Source organism: Hyperolius riggenbachi, chromosome 2 (genome assembly GCF_040937935.1).
Source record: "Hyperolius riggenbachi isolate aHypRig1 chromosome 2, aHypRig1.pri, whole genome shotgun sequence".
Classification (NCBI taxonomy): domain Eukaryota; kingdom Metazoa; phylum Chordata; class Amphibia; order Anura; family Hyperoliidae; genus Hyperolius; species Hyperolius riggenbachi.
Genome location: NC_090647.1, coordinates 18,596,914 through 18,620,902, shown reverse-complemented (window position 1 = coordinate 18,620,902; position 23,989 = coordinate 18,596,914). Strand labels below are relative to the sequence as shown.

At 45.2% G+C, this 23,989-nt stretch overlaps 1 protein-coding gene across 1 annotated transcript in view; it reads left to right on the top strand.

The window, feature by feature from the left end:
- The window catches only part of LOC137542534 (ecto-ADP-ribosyltransferase 5-like), a 118,993-nt gene extending 113,627 nt beyond the window's left edge, over positions 1–5,366 (top strand). The window contains exon 5 of the mRNA XM_068264527.1: positions 4,284–5,366. Within this exon, the coding sequence (XP_068120628.1) occupies positions 4,284–4,360 (77 nt within the window). The 3' untranslated portion in view covers positions 4,361–5,366. The remainder of the gene's footprint in view (positions 1–4,283) is intronic.
- The last annotated feature ends 18,623 nt before the right edge of the window (positions 5,367–23,989 follow it).

Here is a 23,989-nt window from a genome sequence, read left to right as displayed (position 1 = left end):
TGTGAGGATGCTTCTTATGCTTTTGTGCTGGGCACTGAACCTGGCGATGAATCGTAGATTGGTGTCAAAGTTAGATGGATTTACTGTGGTGTTTGTTTAGTCGGGTTTAGGGTGTTTATCTCTGAATCTGGCATTTTTAATTCATTTTCAGTTATTTTTTATCTTTGATTTTTTGCACTAGAACCCGTGATTGTGTCTCATAGTCATTAGTCAGTGTAGTCTGTGCAATTTCTAGGTATACATTTGAAATCACTGTAAGGTGTGTTTTGGATCCAGGATTTGTGGTGGAAGTGTTAAAATGTATATAATTGTTGGTGTCCACTTTTTTAAAATGTGCTTTTGTTTTTATCTGGTTTTGATCAATAAAAAAAAAACAGGTCAAAGAATTCTATGAACATTGGATTGTACTGGAAAGTGAACTTAAAGCGGAATATAACCCTGCATTTCAACTTTTCTCTAAAACATTATTTACAGCATATTATATGCAACCAGCATTTTTTTTTTTTACTAGACCAGCATTGGAAGGGTTACACACAGAGCTTTAAAGTTCCGTGGATAGAAATGCAGACGCATCCGAAGTTTAGATAGATACATTTAAGTAAACACAATGTAACAAGTGTGGAATGTGACACACACTCTCTGACTGTGCAGGAGCTGGAGGACAGCCAGAGAGTGTGTAACATTCACCACTTGTTACATTGTGTTTACTTAAATGTATCTATCTAAACTTTGGATGCGTCTGCATTTCTATCCACGGAACTTTAAAGCACTGTGTAACCCTTCCAATGCTGGTCTAGTAAAAAAAAAAAAAAAAAATGCTGGTTGCATATAATATGCTGTAAATAATGTTTTAGAGCAAAGTTGAAATGCAGGGTTATATTCCGCTTTAAGGCCTGCGGGATTATGGTTTAGATATTCAAAAAAATCTATAATTTTCTCAAATTTCCTTTATAGGTAATGAGTAGTGATGATCGTAATCAGCTAATTACACAAAAATTTCCACACACAATTTTCGCATTTACGCCTATACGCAACTATTTACAAATTCAAGTGATTTTATGTAATCATATGTAATTTTGCGTAAATTTTAGTGTAATTTTCACATACTTTTGTGCTAAATTTAGCAGCAAATAGCAAAGCCCCACACGTGCCACTGACACCAAAATTGCTACATAAATTAAGGAGAAAAAAATTCAAAAAGACCTTGTAGTTTTTGAGAAAATCAATTTTAAAAATGCAAAGAAAAATGTTTTTATCTCTGAAAAATTACAGTTAAAAAACGTTTTCTTTGCATTTTTAAAACCAATTTTCTTAAAAACAACAAGGTCTTTTAATGATAGTATGAATGGGGGATTTGCTATTAACCGCCAAAGACGGCTCAAAATTATGAGAAATTTGTCGAAATTACGCAAAATTATGGATGAATTAAGTATACATGGGAAATTTATTATGAATTTTCCAGAGATTTTGCATTAAAATTTTGCAATTGTAATTGCGAATTATGATGCGAAATTATGACTATGCGGAATTTGTTCCCATCACTAGTGAGGAGGATTAAACCATATATGTAATGACAAACTCTACATGTTTCACCCCGAAGGGCATCCTCAGGAATGCTATACAACAGTGCAGCAGTGTTGCCAACCGTCAGTAAATTTACTGACAGCCAGTAAAAAAGTCAACAAATCTGGGCTGTCAGTAAAGTCCATGAACATTTTTTTTTAAAAACCTCTCTCTTTATCAGTTCACGTATCACTCTGGTATGTACACTGATCTAGCTAAAGGTGGCCAATGGCCATACATCTGTAGACTTGGCGGCCGATAAACCATCAGATAAGACTATTATTATTGATATTATAAAAATCGGTGCCATCAAGAGCATGTCTAGTTGACAATCAAACCAATTTCGGGCTGAAATCGGTTGCATGTATCGATCGCATGTAACAATCACACATGCTGGAAAATCTCAGGTTGGCATGCTCAATCAGGTGTGCAGCGGTAAGGGCTGCGATAATCAAGAACAAATGTGAAGGAAACCCCTGGTTGCATCCCTCCAAATGTAAATGTATCAAAGTCTCCCCCACCCCGACCCCCCCACCCCTCCAGATGCCGTGCATTATTACTTCACCTGTCCGGTGTCCGCCACCGCACTCTTCTTCCTCATTCGCGCCCCAAGTAGTTGCCGGTGTATTGCACGTAGGGCGAATGTGTGATATATTTCATTGAATTTCAATAATATTAGATGTCAGTAAAAAAAAGTGTTCTGTCAGTAAATTTTTGGTGCTTTGTCAGTAAAAATGTATTTCTGAGGTTGGCAACACTGCACTAACAAAAGTATGTACAAGCCCCACCCACATCAAATCATAACGCCCCCCCCCCCCCCCGGACATCATAATGGCCCAAGTCAGAGCTGAATTACCCATGTCAGGCTCAACTTATATATGGTGGGTTCATGTAGCTAACTCCGCCCCACTACTGCCGAAGCTCTGCCATTAAAGGTCATGCTCATCCCCTTGTCCGCTCGAGCGTGACAAATTTGGCCACCTGCTGAGACCACCCCCTATTTAGCAATCAGGTAAGGTTCCTCTTGAAAGCACCACCATGATCTTAGGGGATCCCTGAGATTATCACCAATAATAATGTCAAACGTTTTTGTTCTAGTTTGAATGCCCAAATTTGTCATGCTGCATAAGACAAAAAGATGATTCCAATAACTCCTAACCTTAAAGAGAACCTGAACTGAAAATAAAAACTCTAAATAACCATACACAAGTCATACTTACCTCCTGTGTAGTCACCTCCTCAATCTCTTTCTCCTCTCCTGCATCCTGTTTGTCCTCTGTGATCAAGGGAATTCTCTGTCCTCCATTTTAAAAATAGCCATTACCCCATAACAGCTTCCTGGTCAGCACACTGTTAACTGTAATATCACCCACTTGAGCCATAGGGAAGCATGGACATTACCTTGCACATTCAGTTGTAACTGACAGCTGCTGATATATAACGTCTTTCCCCTAAAATAAAACATCCCCCGAAAATAAGACGTGTCATATATTTTAAGCGAGATTGAAATATAAGACATCCTCCGAATATAAGGCCTAGTTTGTTGTCCCCCTCCCATTCGCTCCCTCCCTCTGCAGAGTCGTGAGCAGAGCATTACCGTTACAGCAGAAGAAACTCACCGGCTTCCGACGTGCCCGCGTTAACATCTTTCCTCCGCAGCGTCCAGCTTCCTCTCCCTGGCTTTACTGGGCTGGGGCTGCCGTCCTTGACCAGGGAACTACAGGGCAGCACATCAGGGAGGGAGGGAGGGAGGGAATGGCTTTACTTGGCTGGGGCTGCCACTAAGGAACAAAATTGTAAGCCCCCCCCCCGAAAATAATACGTAGCATGTTATTTGGGGCTGAATTTAATATAAGACAGTGTCTTATTTTCGGGGAAACACAGTAACTGACAGCAACTGGTATATTTCAGTTCTGACAAAATATTGTCAGAAGTCAGAACTGGAAGGGATCACTGTAAGAAGAACATGGTGAGCTTCTGACAGGAACTAACTGCGAGGTAAGTATGTAATATTCATTTGCAGGTACATCATGTGTTTATTTTAAATAATTTTACTCACTTCAGGTTCCCTTTAACCATAACTCTTAACCATGTAACTAGTATTGTTTAAAAGGAAATAAATATAGCAGCTTCCATAGGTCTCACACCTCGGGTTCTATTTAAAGGATACCTGAAGTGACATGTGACATGATGAGATAGACATGGGTATGTACAGTGCCTAGCACACAAATAACTAGGCTGTGTTCCTTTTTTTACTTTCTCTGCCTGAAAGAGTAAAACATCAGGTACGTAAGTGGCTGACTCAGGCCTGACTTAGACAGGAAGTGACTACAGTGTGAAATTCAATGATAAGAAATTCCAACCATAAAACACTTTCCTAGCAGAAAATGGCTTCTGAGAGCAGGAAAGAGACAAAAAGGGTCAATAGTTCATCGATTTTAGCTCTGGCATACTTCAATGAATGTGTCATTGAAAAAAAACAATAAAACAGTTAAAACTTAAAAAGTAGATTTAAACATAAAATAAAACTGTGGAATATGTTCACAAGTTTTTAGGAGAAGGAAGATAGATACAATTGTTTATCTGATTAGTTTATTTTCGCTTCGGGTGTCCTTTAAAGACATTTTAACTTACATGCATAAAGTTATACATTTTAATTTGTACAGACATGGCTGATCCTATTGTGCTCCGTAATAATTGTATTTATTCTATCTTTGCAGCCCCTGGAGGATTCTCCGTGAACCGCCTGCTCTTTACTGGAATGACCATAACTGTCTTCTTCATCTTTCTCTTCTGAGGCTACAACAAAATGGAGTCTGATCAGTGGTCACATGACTCCACTCACAGCCCCTCTCTGTAACAAAGAAAGACCACAAGAGGAAAATATCTTTGGAATGTAAGCAATATAGTATATTCCAGCTGGGGTTGACTTTATTGCTTTGTTTAGGGATGATTGGGTGAGTGTGAGATTCAGATTTGCCTGATCCAAATCTGTACCAAAATGTTGGTGGACATGACCCGTGGCAGAGGGGTGCTAACTTACCTAGATCCCCACCTCTGGTGCAGCATTCCATGCCATGCTACATCCTAAAGACACTTCTTCCTTCACACCTGGAAGGAGGAAGTATCGGGAGGCTGTAGAGAGGCATGAAGCGCTGTGGCCAAGTTGAGTTAAATCCCTCTGCTGCGGGCTGAGTTCACCAACACTCATCAGATATCTGAAACCCACTCATCCTTAGGTAGCATCACCCACCTAGCAGGCCCCACCCATTTTGTGCCATCAACACCAAGATGTGCAGCCTCCTGTATCTTCCAGTGTATCTGAGGAGCATGACATCAAAGAGATAAAGTAAAGACATGTGGCTAATCATGCTTCCATGGAAAACATAAAAATCCATTTTATTTAAAAATGACGCCCAGAGTTTAGGTACACTTGAAGAAAAGCAATAAAATTGCAGTAGGATAGCTATAAATAATAATGTAACACACAGTAATCATAATGCACAGTTTGCAAAGTGTGATTGTTTTCTGCTAAGAAAGGCAAGCACCGTATGCATTTCCTGATATGACATCTATAAAAATGAATATGGATTATGTCCTGCATGAGTGAGTAAGTCTGCAGTGTGGTCTGAGAACAAAAGCTGTTAACACAGACCTGTCCAAAGCAAACATAGTATTCATGCGCCACCTGCTGGATGGAAGTGGTAAATATAACATACCTATAGGTAATCTCATGTTTTATTTACTGTGCTAAACATATTTTTACTATTCTTTATACAAAAATAAACATATTTCACAATCTTTTCCTCTTTACTGTTGTATTTTTCATACTCATCCTCAGGCATCCATGTGAAAATGGCACCTGCGAATAATGGCGCATGGTGTTGCCGCTAATCCGTTTGCCGCTTATCGCTATTTAACGCTTAAGCCTTATTGTTATTTACCGTTAACACACAGAACCCTCTCTGTACCTATCCCTAACCCCTAAACCCCCCCTGGTGGTGCCTAACCCTAAGACCCCCCTGGTGGTGCCTAACCTTAACCACCCCCCTGGTGGTGCCTAACCCTAACCACCCCCCTGGTGGTGCCTAACCCTAAGACCCCGCTGGTGGTGCCTAACCCTAAGACCCCCATGGTTGGTGCCTAACCTTAAGACCCCCCTGGTGGTGCTTAACCCTAAGACCCCCCTGGTGGTGCCTAATCCTAACCACCCCCTGTTAGTGCCTAACACTAACCACCCCCCTGGTGGTGTCTAACCCTAAGACCCCCCCCGGTGGTGCCTAACCCTAACCTTGACAATGTTACATTAAATCCATTCACCGTTTTGCAGTTAAATAACATCTGCAGTTTAGCTTATGTAGGGCGCTATTGATAAATAACGTTTCGGTGGGAAATAACGTCTGCAGTTTGGCTTATGTAGGGCGCTATTGATAAATAACGTTAGTGTGTGCCGTTTTTCTTTTTTTTCCCTGTGCACCATTATTATGCAGTACTAACGATAAATAGCGATAAGCGTATCTTCTTAATGCGTCGCCATTTTTATGCATAGGCGATGTGCGCCATTATTCACTGATCCGCATCCTCAGTGATAAGTAGCAGAGTCCAAGGTTCGGTTAGCACACTAATTGTAAGTTCAGAAGTATTTATTCTTCACATCGTAAGCCAACACATAGATTGAGAATTGTTTCGGGGCCACAGAGGGTCCCCTTCATCAGGAAGTGCAGACTATACCATCCTCAGTGATAAGATATCTACCAGCAGACGATAAGTAAATATAATCTAAGTCAATAAGAAACAAGTGTATAATGGTGCAGGGCAGCAAACCAGGGACATTTCCACGGACAAGTCTTCTGATATTAGGAATGTTCCATGAAATTTGTAGTATTGGCCAGTCAATGGGTCATTTACAATTATCTCTCTGCAGTATCATCAGCTGTATCCCCCATAAAGTATAATTCAACTTCAACAGCGCTTCCAGTTCACATCCTATGTCTAAACTGGATCACAATGGCCACATACAACACTAGTCTGAGTGATTACATTCCATCCATAAGACCCGCTATGGACGGGATATAATCACTCAGGCTAGAGCGCTGTATGTGGACACTGTGATCCAGGTTAGACATAGGACGTGAGCTGGCAGTGCTGTTGAAGTTGAATTGTACTTTGTGGGGGATACATTGATCGTCTCAATAGTGCACCGTTCAGGGAGAGACTCTCTGTATAGCTATTTGAACTTGCGAAGCGCAGTGATTTTAAAGAGACTCTGTAATTTAAAAAAGTTCCCCTGAGGGGTACTCACCTCGGGAGGATGGAGGAAGCCTCTGGACCCTATCGAGGCTTCCTCCATCCTCCTGTGTCCCACGGCGATCTCGCTGCCTGCAGCCCACTGAATGCACAGCCGACAAATGTCAGGCTGTGCAATGTTTACCTTTCCCTGTTCCAGCGGGGGCACTGTTGTGGCTCTCCACTCGGAAATAGGCGGAAATTGCCGATCTCAGTCGGGTCCGTTCTACTGCACAGGCGCAGGAGACTTGCGCTTGTGCAGTAGAGCGGACCTGACTGGGATCAGCTATTTCCACCTATTTCCAAGTGGAAAGCCGCTACTGCACCTGTGCTAGAGCCGGGAAGGTAAATATTTACATCCCCACTGTTCGGGGAGCTCTATCACTGCCAACGTGGGATGGAGGACGGGGGAAGCCTCAATAGGATCTGGAGGCTCTCCCCTCCCGAGGTGAGTACCCACTAGGGGCATTTTTTTTATCATTACAGATCCTAAGAATTTTTTGATATCATCAGCTGGTGGGTCTCTTACATCAGATTGTTCCCTCAGATATCGTCATACGACCTCCCCATACCCATAACACAGCATGGAGGGGCTCAATGAAGGCAGCAGTGAAGGTGTGAAGTTGTCTGATGGGGTCACACAGGGCATAAAAGGAGATCTGCCCGGCCTCATAATCCAGACATATCCTGACCCTATCACTGGGGATCTTGCCTGGTAACCGGATTTCTTTTCTGTTATGTGTCACTAAATACTGATTTTTGCGCTTGTACAAACACCAGGACTTGTTATTATCTCCAATCCATGACTGACCTCCTCTCCTGGCTATACTGGGGTAACACATCCCAACTCTCCACCATACTGATCCCCCAACATCCACTTCCCAGTAATGTCGCCCTGAGGAGAATTTCTGGCTGCTCAACACCTGAGAATAATCCCCAAATCTCTCCGGTGTTTCTGGGCGATCCTGGCTTCTGTGTGACCAGGATACAATTTTCCTGTCAGCTGAAATATGTAGATAATTACCAGCTGTGTTTATATCCAGCAATATGTCTGCATACACTGGCAGCCCTGATGTTTGCTGTGCAGCCCCAATATCTGTCCCCCCAACCTGGCGCTGTGTGTGTTGTGCGATGGGGGTGGGTTGGGGGTGTGGACTGGATAGTTTAGCAGTGATGGGTACTTTGTCCTCTGTTCTAGAATGTGGATAGGCCTGTGTGTGTTGTATGATGGGGGTGGGTTGGGGGTGTGGCCTGGAGCGTTTAGCAGTGATGGGAACTTTGTCCTCTGTACTAGAATGTGGATAGGCCTGTGTGTGTTGTGCGGTGGGGGTGAGTTGGGGGTGTGGCCTGGATAGTTTAGCAGTGATGGGTACTTTGTCCTCTGTACTAGAATGTGGATAGGCCTGTGTGTCTGTATGTTTCTGCACAATTACCCCAGACATGATATCAGATAGTCCTGTGTGTAATGTGTGTGAGATGCCGGCCACATCCAGATCCCCTCCATCATGGAGCTGTTTATCATGTCTCTCTCTGTCCTCCGTGTCACACAAGTCACCTGTGTCTGATTCCTGTAAGACAGTCAGTGGATCAGTCATGTTACACAGCTCCTCAATGTGACGCATCTTCCTGGACAGCCCCTCCTTCTTGATCTCCAGCTTTCTGATGATATGATCACAATATTGTGTCACCTGCTTTGCCTTCCTAAAGATATTATTATGGACTCTCCTCTCCAGGTCTTTCAGCTGTCTCTGGTACTTTGCAAACAGGGATATGACTATTTCTGTTTCAGCATTTGCATTTTTTTGCGCTATTTTCTTGCGTTCCTCCAGACTCTGGATTCGTTTGTTGGTCTTCTCTGTCTCTGTCATCAGTTTCTGGAGAACATTTCTCAGCTTCTTCTTCTTTCTCTCAGAGGCCTCATCCAGTGACATCATCTTATGTCCTACATGTCCCCCAATCACAGAGCAGGACACACAGACACAGGCAGCATCCTCAGTGCAGTAATACCTCAGTAATTCCTTATGGACGGAGCATTTCCTGTTCTCCATGGAAGTGTTGGGGTCACACAAGATGTGTTCTGGCGCCTTGTTGTGGACTCTCATATGCTTGTGACAAAGGGAAACCTCACAGTGCAGACAATATTTAACAGCCAACACAAGCGAGACCTCACAGTTAGTGCAGAAAGTCCTGGTCTTGTTATCACTTATCATCTGGCTGAGTAGACAGGAAACGCTCTTTCTTCCCCAAAGCAATGTTCCTCTGCAGTGCCGGCAGCTCCATAAACTCCTCTCTACATTCATGACAGGAATATCCTCCAGATTCCTCCTGTGCATCCAGCACACGATCAATACAGACCCGGCAGAAGTTGTGACCACATCTCAGGATTACAGGATCGGTATAAATGGTCAGGCAGACGGGACACTCCAGTTACTTCCTCAGATCAGCAGACGCCATCGCTGACAGTAGAGGGGAAAGTGAAAGTATCTGATTCCTGGAATAAAGTTATGACTTTATCTGCAGAGGGAGAGGCTGAGATGATACACAGGAAGCTTTATAATAGCAAGCAGTACAGCTTTCAATTCACCCTTTCTGATGTACGGAAATATTCTGCAGACTCAAGGCAAGAGTACATAATAATAATATGGTACGACATTAGACTATGACTATGGTAGGATTAGAGTGTGAGCTCCTGAGAACAGTCAGTGACATTACTATGTACTATGTAAAGTGCTGCAGAAGATGTCAGTGCTACATAAATCTATATATATAAAATCGGATGTATGTATGTGTGTATCTATGTGTGTATGTGTGTATGTGTGTATGTGCCGCGATCACTCAAAAACACCTTGACCGATTTGAAAAAAACTTGGTATGCAGATCCCTTACTACCTGGAATTATATGTTCTGGGGGTCTCGCGGCCCCCCTACACACCTGGGCGGAGCTACAAACAGCAAATCAGATTTCACCCATTCATGTCAATTCAAATATTGATTTTCAAGCAGAATATTTAAACTGCTGCCATTCTTACACTGTTAATGGCAGAGGCTTCAAACTTGCTACAGTCGGTCATTGGGTGACTGGGGTCCAAATTCCCTAAAGGGGGCGGAGCCACAAACAGCCAATCAGATTTCCTTAAACTTCATCCATTCACACATTTTTGATGCCAGGAACCCGAAAGCTCACAAACTTGGTCATTGAGTGACCGTGTGTCCAGGTTACTAAAAGAGGGTGAAGCCAAAAACAAAGGTCACTGGGAAAATATAAACTGCAACCATTCTTACACTGTTAATGGCAGGGTTTTCAAACTTTGCCCAGTTGGTTACTGGGTGACTGGGGTTAATATTCAGGAAAATAGGTGGAGCCTACAGCAGCTAATCAAAATGTACCTGTTGATTTTCAAGGGGAATATTTAAATTGCTACCATTCTTGCACTAGCCTCAAACCTAGCACAGTTGGTCACTGGATTACCGGGGTTCAAACTCAGAAAGGGCACAAAGCAACAAACAGCCAATCAAATTTGTTTACTTACAATGGGAATATACAAATTATTGATACCAAGGACCTCAAAGCTCATAAACTTGGTAATTGAGTGACTGTACGTCAAGGTTAGAAAAAGTGGGTGGAACCAACAGCTAATTTTTTTTACATGGGAAAATATAAACTGCTGCCATTCTTACACTCTTAATGGCAGAGGCCTCAAACCTGATACAGTCAGCCATTGGGTGACTGGGGTCCAAATTCACTAAAGGAGGTGGAGCCACAAACAGCCAATCCAATTAATTAGATTGATTTCAGTCATTCTGTTATTGATAGGGCTCTCAAACTTGATACAGTTGTTTACTCGATGACTGGGATTAATATTTAGGAAAGTGGGCAGAGCCTACAACAGCCAATCACCTATTTCTCCTATTGATTTTCAAGGGGAATATTTACATTGCTGCCATTCTTACTTTAATGGCAGAGGCCTCAAATCCGGTACAGTCAGTCACTTGGAGACTGGAGTTTAAATTTTGAAAAGGGGATGGGCCACAAACAGCCAATCAGATTTGTTTAATTTCAATGGGAAAATGCAACTTATTGATGCCAAGGACCCCAAAGCTCATAAACTTGGTGTATGTCAAGGTTAGAAACAGTGGGTGGAGCCAAAAAACAATTAACTTTTTACATGGAAAAATATAAACTGCAGCCATTCTTACACTGTTATTGGCCGGGTTCTCAAACTTGACACTGGATGGCTAGGATTAATATTCAGAAAAGGGGGTGAAGCCTACAAAAGCCAATCAAAATTCACCTACTGATTTTCCAGGGGAATATTGAAACTGCTGCTATTCTTACATGGTTAATGGCAGAGGCCTCAAACCTGCTACAGTTGGTCACTAAGTGACGGGGTTCAAACTTACTAAAGAGACGGAGCCAAAAACAACAAATCAGATTTCCTTGCTAGATAAACTGCTTCCATTCACACAAATTGGATGCAAGGAACCCGAAAGCTCACAAACTTGGTCATTGAGTGACCATGTGTCCAGGTTACAAAAAGTGGGTGGAGTCAAAAACAAATGTCCCTGGGAAAATGTAAACTGCAGCTCTTCTTCACTGTTAGGGCCTGAGCCCACTAACGCAATTGTGCACAGTTGTGTCCGCTTTTCAGCAACACATCAATGATACAGATGCTGAAAAGCGGAAACAACTGCGCACAACTGCGTTAGTGGGCTCAGGCCCTTAATGGCAGGGTTCTCGAACTTTGCTGCCATTCTTACACTGTTAATAGCACAAGCCTCAAACCTGGTACAGTTGGTCATTATGTCACTGGGGTTCAAATTCACAAAAGAGGGCAGAGCCATAAACAGCCAATCAGATTTGTTTCATTTCAATGGGAAAATATAAAAAAAGTATTCATGCCAAGGACCCTAAAGCTCACAAACTTGGTCATTGAGTAATTATGTGGGCGGAGCCAACAGTAGCCAAATACATACCCGGGCAACATCGGGTCATCAGCTAGTACATAATAATAATATGCTTGGACTTTAGACTATGTTAGCGGAAATTGATTGATTTGACAATGTTTTGATTTTTTTACACACAATTGTCCATTTACAGAGATATTTCTCCCACCCAGCATGGGTATGTGTAAAAATACACCCCAAAACACATTATACTACTTCTCCTGAGTACGGTGACACCACATGTGTGACACTTTTTTGCAGCCTAGGTGCGCTAAGGGGCCCAAAGGGATCTGAGGGTGATCTGAGGGTGTGGGAGAGTGGTTGGGTGGCCGCAAGGGGCAGATGAGGGTCTGATCTGATGGGTATAATGGGTAGAAGTGACAGGTGGTGACAGGGGGTGATTGATGGGTGATCAGTGGGTGATTAGTGGGGAGAACAGATGTAAATAATGCACTGAGGAGGTGATAAGGGGGGGGTCTGAGGGCAATCTGAGGGTGATTGATAGGTGATCAGGGTGTGATTAGAGGGGAGAATAGATGCAATAGATGCAAGCAATGCACTGGCGAGGTGATCAGGGGGGGGGTGTCTGAGGGCGATCTGAGGGTGTGGGCGGGTGATTGGATACCCGCAAGGGGCAGATGAGGGTCTGATCTGATGGGTATGATGGGTAGCAGTGACAGGGGGTAATTGATGGGTGATTGCTGGGTGATCAGTGGGTGATTAGAGGGGAGAACAGATGTAAATAATGCACTGGGGAGGTGTTCAGGCGGGGTCTGAGGGTGATCTGAGGGTGTGGGCGGGTCTTTGGGTGCCCGCAGGGGGCAGATTAGGGCCTGATCTGATGGGTAGCAGTGACAGGTGGTGACAGGGGGTGACGGGGTGATTGATAGGTGATCAGGGTGTGATTAGAGGGGAGAATAGATGCAAACAATGCACTGGCGAGGTGATCAGGGGGGGTCTGAGGGTGATCTGAGGGTGTGGGCGGATAATTGGGTGCCTGCAAGGGGAAGATTAGGGTCTAATCTGATGGGTAGCAGTGACAGGTGGTCACGGGGGGTGATTGATGGGTGATTGGTGGGTGATCAGTGGGTGATTAGAGGGGAGAACAGATGTAAACAATGCACTTGGGAGGTGATTTGAGGGCGGGTCTGCGGGCGATCTGAGGGTGTGGGTGGGTGATCAGGTGCCCGCAAGGGGCAGTTTAGGGCTGAGCTGATGGGTGGCAATGAAAGGTGGTGACAGGGGGTGATTGATGGGTGATTGACAGGTGATCAGTGAGCGATTACAAGGGAGGTTAGATGTATACAGTACACAGGGGGGGGGGTCTGGGGAGGGTCTGGGGAGGATCTGAGGGTGTGGGGGGTGATCAGGAGCCCCCAGGGGGCAGTTTAGGACCTAACCTAAAAAATAGTGTTGACAGATAGTGACAGGGAGTGATTGATGGGTGATTAGGGGGTGATGGGGTGCAAACAGGGGTCTGAGGTGGTGAGGGGGGGTCTGAGGGGTGCTGTGGGCGATCAGGAGGCAGGTGGGGCCAGATCAGTGTGTGTGTGTGCTTACCAGGGAGGCTGCCTCCTGCCCTGGTGGTCCCTGGCAGCCTGTATAATACGCTTTGCATACATTATAAAGCGTGTTATACGCTTTCTATGCGGCAGATCAAGGGTTAACAATCCGCTGGCGCTGCTAATTGGCCGGCGGGTTGACGTCACGGGTGGGCGGAGCCTAATGCCGGCAGATGCGTGCGATCCCCGGCAATTCAGTCCCCCAGGAGCTGCTGCCGATCGGCGTTATGCGGTCCTGGGGTTGCCACTTTGCGGACGCCCATAGGTAGCGGGCGGTCGGCAAGTGGTTAAATTATGGGCTTGTAAATAGTGATGGACGCAAATTGAAAAAATGCACCTGTATTTCCAAATAAAATATCGGCATCATACATTGTGATGGGAGCTGTGAAAAATGGCGCCATGCGTGGGCGCTATAAAAATGGCACCTCATTGAAAACCATTATTAAACAATATTTATCATTTTATAAAGTTTAAAAATGGCGCCGACCATCAACACGATAATTTATCGTTTTAAAACCTGCTTTATTTGTCCTGCCTGAACGATATATATCGTTTTAAGCCCTGCTTTGCTGCCATTTAGAAAATGTCTGCCTGCCGTCTTTAACGTTTAATAGCACAGCCCCCTTAAAAGGTAGAAACACCCAATTCGCAGGGAATGTTAAGAAGAACAGTGGGAACAAGAGGAAATTTTTTTTTTTCAAAAAGACCTTATACTTTTTGAGAAAATCGATTTTAAAATTCTCCTTCTGACCGTGGGAAAATTAAACGCCCGCCGAATTTAGCGGTTAATAGCAAAGCCCCCTTAAATGCCAGAAACACCAAATTTGCAGGGAACAGTAGGAACAAGAGGATTTTTTTTTTCAAAAAGACCTTATACTTTTTGAGAAAATCAATTTTAAGAGTTCAAAGAAAAAAATGATACATTTAAAGGGGCACTACAGCGAAAAACCGTAAAATTTTAAATATGTGCAAACATATACAAATAAGTTCATTTTTCCAGAGTAAAATGAGCCATAAATTACTTTTTTCCTATAATGCTGTCACTTACAGTAGGCAGTAGTAATCTGACAGAAGTGACAGGTTTTGGACTAGTTCATCTCTTTATAGGGAATTCTCAGCAAGGCTTTTATTCTTTATAAAGATATTCCTGAAAAAGGATTTAAACAATAATGCTGGCCAGCTTCCCTGCTACCTACACAGTTTTTTGGCAGTTGGACAGAGCAACTGCCATTCACTAAGTGCTTTTCAAACTAAATATATCCCTGAGAATCCCCTATAAAGAGATGGACTAGTCCAAAACCTGTCGCTTCTGCCAGCATTCTACAGCCTACTGTAAGTGACGGCATTATAGTAGAAAAGTAATTTATGGCTCATTTTACTCTGGAAAAAATGTACTTTTTATTTGTATATGTTTACACATATTTTACATTTTACAGGTTTTCGCTGTAGTGCCCCTTTAAATGCCGCTGGTCAGCATGTGGGAAATATTTCCCAGCAGTTAATTTCAAAGGCCCCTTACATCCTAGCTACACCAAATTTGCAGGATATGTTGAAAAGATAGTGGCAAACAATATTAAAAAAAATATATATATATATTTTTGGGGAATGTTTTGAGTGTTGGAAATCTGAAAAAGAAAATGGCGTGGGGTCCCCCCTCATCAATGAGCCGGTTCTTTTTGTATTAAATCGAATGAGCCGATTAATTCGATTTAATACAAAAATAACCGGCTCATTTGATTCAATACAAAAAGAACCGGAGGGGGGACCCCACGCCATGTTTTTTTTCAGCTTTCCCACACTCAGAACATTCCCCAAAAATATATATATTTTTTTAATATTGTTTCCCACTATCTTTTTAACCACTTGCCGACCGCACATTGCCAACGTGCGGCGGCAAAGTGGCACGCCCAGAACCACATAATGCCAATTGGCGTCGGGTACTGGGACACTAGCTGGCCGGGGATCGTGTGCTGGTAGGCGCGCATCCGCCGGCAATAGGCTTCGCCCACCCGTGACGTCAACCCCCCGGCCGTTCCTAAGCGCCGGCGGGTCGATTGCCGCACAGTAAGCGTTTAATACGTTTTGTAATGTATACAAAGCGTATTATACAGGCTGCCTCCTGCCCTGGTGGTCCCAGTGATCGAGGGACCACCAGGGCAGGCTGCAGCCACCCTAGTATGCACCCGAGCACACTGATGCTGCCCCCCTGCCCTCTGATCACCCACAGCACCCCTCAGACCCCCCCCTGCCCACCCCAGACCCCTGTTTGCACCCAATCACCCCCCCCAATCACCCATCAATCACTCCCTGTCACTATCTGTCAACTCTATTTTTTAGGTTAGGTCCTAAACTGCCCCCTGGGGGCTCCTGATAACCCCCCCCCCCACACCCTCAGATCCCCCCCCCGTGTACTGTATACATCTATTCTCCCCTGTAATCACCAACTGATCACCTGTCAATCACCCATCAATCACCCCCTGTCACCACCTGTCACTGCCACCCATCAGATCAGACCCTAACCTGCCTCTTGTGGGCATCTGATCACCCACCCACACCATCAGATCGCCTGCAGACCCGCCCTCAGATCACCTCCCAAGTGCATTGTTTACATCTGCTTCCCCCCTCTAATCACCCATCAATCACCCCCTGTCACCACCTGTCACCGCTACCCATTAGATCAGACCCTAATCTGTCCCTAGGGCACCCAATCACCCGCCCATACCCTCAGAACACCCTCAGACCCCCTCTGATCACCTCGCCAGTGCATTGCTTGCATATATTCTCCCCTGTAATTACCTACTGATCACCTATCAATCACCCCATCACCCCGTCACTGCTACCCATCAGATCAGACCCTAAACTGCCCCCTTCGGGCACCCAAACACCCGCCCATACCCTCAGATCACCCTCAGACCCCACCTGAACACCTCTCCAGTGCATTATTTACATCTGTTCTCCCCTCTAATCACCCATCAATCACCTCCTGTCACCACCTGTCACCCCCTAGCACACCTACCCATCAGATCAGGCCCTAATTTGCCCCGTGTGGGCTCTTGATCACTCGGCCAAACCCTCAGATCCCCCTCAGACCCCCTTCCGATCACCTCCCCAGTGCATTGATTGCATCTATTCTCCCCTCTAATCACCTATCAATCACCTCCTGTCACCTCCTGTCACCCCTAGCACACCTACCCATCAGATCAGGCTCTAATCTGCCCCCTGCGGGCTTCTGATCACCCGGCCAAACCCTTACCCGCCCCACTGCAGTGACAAAATTTTTTTTTTCTGATCACTACTGGTCTCAACAACTTGGCTGAGACCAACCGTTATGCCACACAATACGCAACCGCCAATCCAAGAAGCTACCATGCCCAGCCTTTTCGGTGGAAACCACTCCAAGTTTCTGAACGTAACATTTTTTGGGGCCTCCTCCTTAACATGGGTCTAGCCAAAAAGAATGTATTGCGGTCTTATTGGTCTACGCACCCAATACATCACATTCCCATGTTCTCTGCTGCCATGTCCAGGTCACGATTTGAGAACATCCTGCGCTTCCTGCACTTCAGTGCCAATACAACCTGTCATCTAAGAGGCCACCCTGCTTATGACCGTTTCCACAAAACTCGGCCCCTCATACAGTCATTTTGAGGGGCGGGGTGCGGATGGGCTCTCCCAGGGGTGGCAGCGCCTGGGAGGCTTGCCTGCACCCTGCCCCCCCCGTCCGCTTCACCCCACCATCGGTGTGTTCACTCCCAGGACATGCAATTTTGTACCACAGGTAAGTAAATACGCAAGGTAGGGAATCTATCCTTTGGGGGGGCTGCATGGGTGGTCCCCCCCGGACACAGGCACTCCCAGGCTTTGGGGGTGTCTGCGCTGCCCTTCCTTTCTTGGGGGTACAAGGAGGCCTACACGCGGCACCCCTGTTGAGATGCAATGTATATTGCTTGGGCCAACTCCTGCAGGAAAGGCAGGTTGATAGTTTAGATCTTGCATATTCTGGTAGGCGAATGCATTATGCAAACGCTTTGCCATTTTAATTAGTCAGCAGACTTGAGGCAGCCAGTAATAACGTCAGGAGTGGACTGGTCTGAGCACACATCCCTTTTCTTTTGTGTAGCATGCATTTTGAGGCATTTGGTTTCCAGACTACTCCTCACGGTTTTGGGCCCCTAAAATGCCAGGGCAGTATAGGAACCCCACCAAGTGACACCATTTTAGAAAGAAGACACCCCAAGGTATTCTGTTAAGTGTATGATGAGTTCATAGAAGATTTTATTTTTTGTCACAAGTTAGTGGAAAATGACATTTTGTGAAAAAAAAAACCCAGTAAAAATCTGATTCCGCTAACTTGTGACAAAAAATAAAATCTTCTATGAACTCACCGTACTACTAACGGAATACCTTGGGGTGTCTTCTTTCTAAAATGGGGTCACTTGTGGGGTTCCTATACTGCCCTGGCATTTTAGGGGCCCTAAACCGTGAGTAGTCTAGAAACCAAATGCCTCAAAATGACCTGTGAATAAGACATTGGGCCTTTTAGCGCACCTAGGCTGCAGGGCCGGGCCGAGGCATAGGCTGGAGAGGCTCCAGCCTCAGGGCACAGTGTAGGAGGGGGTGCACAATTCATTCAGCTGTCATTCCTAATTGTGTATTAAGCAGAAAGAAATAAGAAAAGGGGATACATAGCAGTGAATGCAAGCCATATAACTAGATATTAAGGTGTTGGGGAGGTTGTGGGCCCTGTGGCCCTCTTAGTTTAATAGCAATCAGTGTGTGACAGCTGGGGTGGGAGGGATGGAGGGGCGCACTTTGGTGTCTCAGCCTTGGGTGCTGGAGGACCTTGTCCCTGCTCTGCTAGGCTGCAAAACAAGTGTCACACATGTGGTATTGCTGTACTCAGGAGAAGGAGTATAATGTGTTTTGGGGTGTATTTTTACACATAACCATGCTGGGTGGGAGAAATATTTCTGTAAATGGACAATTTTTTTATTTATTTTTTGCACACAATTGTCCATTTACAGAGATATTTCTCCTACCCAGCATGGGTATGTGTAAAAATACACCCCAAAACACACTACTGCGCAGGCTCAGTAGTTCTGAGCCTGTGCAGTACAGCCCGGAGGACGTCCGATGACGTCAGGGCGCACGAGTGACACGCACTTTGGAGCGCAGAAGAAGCCCGACCTGGCAGCCGGCCTGGCCAGGTCGGGCTCACCACCGGAGACCACCGGGAGCCTGCGGAGCGGCGCCGAGGTCACCTCCTGCCTGCCACGGGCTGGAGGAAGCCCCAGGTAAGTGGATTTGGATTTTTATTTTTTTTCTGCATTCCCTGAACCTTCCCTTTAAGGGGTTTTATGACTGCAGTCCTTAAAGGATACCCCAACTGAAATGTGACATAATGAGATAGACATGTGTATGTACAGTGCCTAGCACACAGATAACTATGCTGTGTTCCTTTTTTTCTTTATAAAATACACGACTGGGTCTCGACCTGGATTTAAGGCCTGATTGGCCCGTTTTATTATATGTACCACAGTGCAAGATAGCACAACGTTTCGACCAAAGGGTCTTTATCAAGTGCACTTGATAAAGACCCTTTGGTCGAAACGTTGTGCTATCTTGCACTGCGGTACATGTAATAAAACGGGCAAATCAGGCCTTAAATCCAGGTCGAGACCCAGTCGTGTATTTTATTTGGACTGTTGCTGCACCTTAGGTGGATACGGGTGTGACTGGTTGACTCCCTGGTCTGAAGTATATACCTGGGTTGAAGTAATAAGGTAATCTATTGCACTTTTTCCTTTTTTTGTGGGCTTAAGTGGTTACATTCTGACATTTACCACATGGTGACATTTCTACTGCTGGCAGGTGATGTCAGTGGAAGGAGATGCTGCTTGCTTTTTTGGCAGTTGTAAACAACTGTTATTTCCCACAATGCAACAAGGTTCCCACAGTGTGATGTCAGGACCTCAGAGCTGTGAGGTGCTGACATCACACTGTGGGAGGGGCTTCACCACAATATTGGCCATACAAGACCCCCTGATGATCCGTTTGAGAAAAGGAATAGATTTCTCATGGGAAAGGGGGTACCAGCTACTGATTGGGATGAAGTTCAATTCTTGGTTACGGTTTCTCTTTAACTTATATCGATCCTCTAAACTGATGTATAGTTTATTTTATAACTTTTACTCATAAATTATTCATGTATGCGTGACTAGGGGGCATGTTGGGGGTGTGGCTTAAGGTGTGGCAGGGACATGTCTAATGGTGTCCCTCTTTCGCATCTAACAAAGTTGGGAGGTATGATGTTCCTATCTGAAAATTCTGAAAATTACGCCCACTGATTTCTTTTGTTTTCTAATCCCAGTAAGGCCTCTTGCACACTACTTGCGATTCGATTTGCAATTTTGACCCAATTTTACATTTGATTCTAATTCTTAATCAATTCCGCTTTTGAATCGATTCCTGCATGCTGCGTTTTTTCTGCGTTTTTCTTCTTGTGTTGATAGCATCCAGGGAAAATCAGAATCGTAAATCGCAAATCCGAATCGCAAATCAGATTTGTACAAGTTAATAATCAGCTTCTCTGATAGAAAAACGCTGTGACGGGAGGGGTGACAGGGAGGCACAGAGGGCCACTTCCTGTCTGTTGACTGACTGCAAATCGATGAGCAGGAAATAGGAATATCCGTGGCTGAGCGGATGCAGTCATTAGAACAATTGTGCAGAGAGCAGAACATTTTTTTTTCTCTCTCTGCCCACAGTTGTCAGTCTCTCAGGACAACGAAAATAAACTTCTCCCTCCATGGGGCCCCCTGCAGCTTCTGGGCCCCCCAGCAGCTGCATCCCTTGCAGGTTCTATAGTTACGCCCCTGATTTTTGATATTGTTTTCTCATGGATTAATAAAACTTGTTGAAAGGACATGTGAACTGAGAGATATAGGGTGGCTGCCATATTTATTTACTTTTAATACGTGGCTGACCTGCTGATCTCTTTGGCTGCAGTAGTGTCTGAATCACACACCTGAAACAAGCATGCAGCTAATCCAGTCACCCTTCAGTCAGAGCATCTGATCTGCTACATGCTTGTTCACAGGGCCGACGCTACCATAGAGGCAAAGGGGGCAATTGCCCTAGGGCCCCAGAGCTTGTAGGGGCCCCCAGTGGCTACAAGAGGAAAAAAACTCAAATCGACCTTATAGTTTTTGAGAAAATCGATTTTAAAGTTTCAAAGAAAAAAAAATACACATTTAAAAACCTGCCGACTTTAATGGTTAATAGCAAATCCACCTTAGATGCTAGAAACCCTAAATTTGCAGGATATGTTAAGGAGATCATTGGGAATAAGAGAAAAAAACAATTTTTATCGTTTTTGAGAAAATAGATTTTAAAGTAAGTTTTGAAGTAAAAAAGTATACTTTCAAATGCGGTAAATGTCACTTTTAGTAGAGCAATAGTTTTCCTGACGGGGTTTCCAGGGGGTCTATACGCAGCCGCAGCGCTTTGGCCAGGGATCGCTATACAGCCGCAATATGGCTGTATGAAGATCCCTGGCATTTTTTCCTATTTTCCCAATTTTTTTTTATGTTTAGAGTGTGGGAATTTAAAAAAAAAAATATGTGGGGTCCCCCCTCCTGAAACTTTTTAACCCCTTGTCCCCCATACAGGCTGGGGTAGCGAGAATGTGGAGCTCCGACCGATTGGGGCTTCACACCCTGACTATACCAGCTGCAAAAAAGGTCCCTTAATGCCGATTTTTGTTCCGGGGTATCTGTTGGGGGGCCCCCCCAGGTTTATTTTGCCCTGGGGCCCCATTGTTGCCTAAACCGGCCCTGCTTGTTCAGGGGCTATGGCCAGGCCCGGATTTCTGGGAAGGTCACAGAGGCCATGGCCTAGGGCGAAAAAAATTAGCAGGGCGCAGGACTTGGAGAGATAAGCGGTCACATGTCAAAGTAAATCACCTCTCCTGCTTTGCTCTGGTCTGCCTGAATTCCAGAGATCCCTGCATCTCTCTTACTTGTGCAAAGTGTGTGTTATGGCAGTCAGCATCTGCTGTCACCTGTATGATGAGAGGGGACAAACAATCTGCTGTGAGAAGAAAAATATATCGGCTCAAGTAGCAGAACTCTTGAGTTCCGATTAGTTTTTCTCATTCAGCACTCATTCACGGGCAGGAATTAGCAGCTCTCCCCCTCCCTGACTGATGATAGTTTATTACTAGTAGATCAGTGCTGTTAAAGACCTCAGATCTGTTGAATTTATGGCTTTTCTTTTCCTCCTAGAGAATGACAACAACATTCTTTCTGCTACAGTTTAACTCTTTCCTGGCTTGTTTTTGTCAGCAAAGTACTGTGTTGACCATCAGTGAAAGCAGGATGTTTTGAAACAGAATGACAACTGTGTTACATTTATTTATATTTACAAAACAATCAATGCATCTCCTGCTGACTGTATATATAGCTGTGTGCCTAACATCTTGTATACAGGAACAAAGTCTGAAGACGGCTCTCACTGTTTTTCTTTGGATTAGCCAATAAAAAGTATTATTTTGTTACAAAACTTCCTGCTGACTGATTTTAAAATCTGTCTTAAGTGCTAAATTGTCACTGTGTAAAGTACACCTAAGCTTTTTCTGACAGCTTTAATGTCAGATCGACTATTTCCAACATGTCCGATCTGCTTTCCAATCAATTTTCTGAATGATTTTTCATAGAAGTGAACAGCAAATTGATCGAAAAATTGAAATTAGATCAGACATGATGGAAATAATCGACCTGACAGTAAATCTGTCAGAAAATTGCATCATGTGTACCTAGCATTACACTACATCTATGCCAGTGTGTGTAGTGTCGGATCCTACTTACCTGTTCTCTGTTTTGGATGGGCTTCTCTGCATTGTGCTACACTGTCCCCTATTTGTGGCTCTGACGGCAGCAAGTAGCACAGAGGACAAAGAAGCAGCGCTGTTCACTGGGGCTCCTTGTGATTTTGCACTCCTGTATGCATGTGCACAGGAGCCGAGGGAGTGTTATGGGTATGTGTACTTGACAAATGCTGCTGAGTGCTCATACATGAGCATCATTTCTGAAGTATGCAAGCCCAGGACACCATCACCTGCTGTGCATGCAGACAGGAGCGCAAAATTACATGGAGTGGACAGAGCATGCACTGCTTCTTTGTTGTATAGGGGGGAAAACCAGCAAAACAGAGGGGGGCCCATTCAAACTAGTCAGAGTTGGACAGAATGGGGGGGGGGGGGGGGTTGGTGACAGCCGGCCTAGGGCGCTGGAAGGTACAAATCCGGCCCTGGCTATGGCTAAAAGTTATAGAGGCAGAGGATCAGCAGGACTGCCGGGCAACTGGTTTTGTTGAAGAGAAAGTAAACATGGCAGCCTCCGTACCTCGGTAACAGGAGTGCCTCTGATCACAGTGTTTGCTGGAATATACTGTATTGCTTGGGTTCTGAGTGGTACCACCCACATACCCGTATATACCACCCATGCCAACCACAAGGGGTGCGGCCTCCTGTATCCGTGTGCACATCTGAGGAGTGGGACTCGGGGTGCTGATTCAGATTCCTCAGAATTTAAATTTCACACAGATGGCTCCCTACACAGATGACTCACACAGACTTCGGCTCCCTGCACAGATGACTCACACAGACTTCAGCTCCCTGCACAGATGACTCACAGAGACTTCGGCTCCCTGCACAGATGACTCACACAGACTTCGGCTCCCTGCACAGATGACTCACACAGACTTTGGCTCCCTGCACAGACGACTCACAGAGACGGCTCCCTGTACAGATGACTCACAGAGACTTCGGCTCCCTGCACAGATGACTCACACAGACTTCGGCTCCCTGCACAGATGACTCACACAGACTTTGGCTCCCTGCACAGACGACTCACAGAGACGGCTCCCTGTACAGATGACTCACACAGACTTCGGCTCCCTGCACAGATGACTCACACAGACTTCGGCTCCTTGCACAGATGACTCACACAGACTTCGGCTCCCTGCACAGATGACTCACAGAGACTTCGGCTCCCTGCACAGATGACTCACAGAGACTTCGGCTCCCTGCACAGATGACTCACACAGACTTTGGCTCCCTGCACAGACGACTCACAGAGACGGCTCCCTGTACAGATGACTCACACAGACTTCGGCTCCCTGCTCAGACTTTCGGCTCCCTGCACTTTGCATTGTTAAAGAGAACCCGAGGTGTGTTTAAAGAATGTTATCTGCATACAGAGGCTGGATCTGCCTATACAGCCCAGCCTCTGTTGCTATCCCAAACCCCACTAAGGTCCCCCTGCACTCTGCAATCCCTCATAAATCACAGCCGTGCTGTGAGGCTGTGTTTACATCTGTAGTGTCAGTCTCAGCTGCTCCCCCACCTCCTGCATAGCTCCGGTCCCTGCCCCCGTCCCTTCCCTCCAATCAGCAGGGAGGGAAGGGATGCAGGCGGGGACTGGAGTTCTGCAGGAGGCGGGGAGAGCAGCAGACTGACACTATAGAGATAAACACAGCCAACTCTGACAAGCTGTTTGTCAGCAGCACGGCTGTGATTTATGAGGGATTGCAGAGTGCAGGGGGACCTTAGGGGGGTTTGGGATAGCAACAGA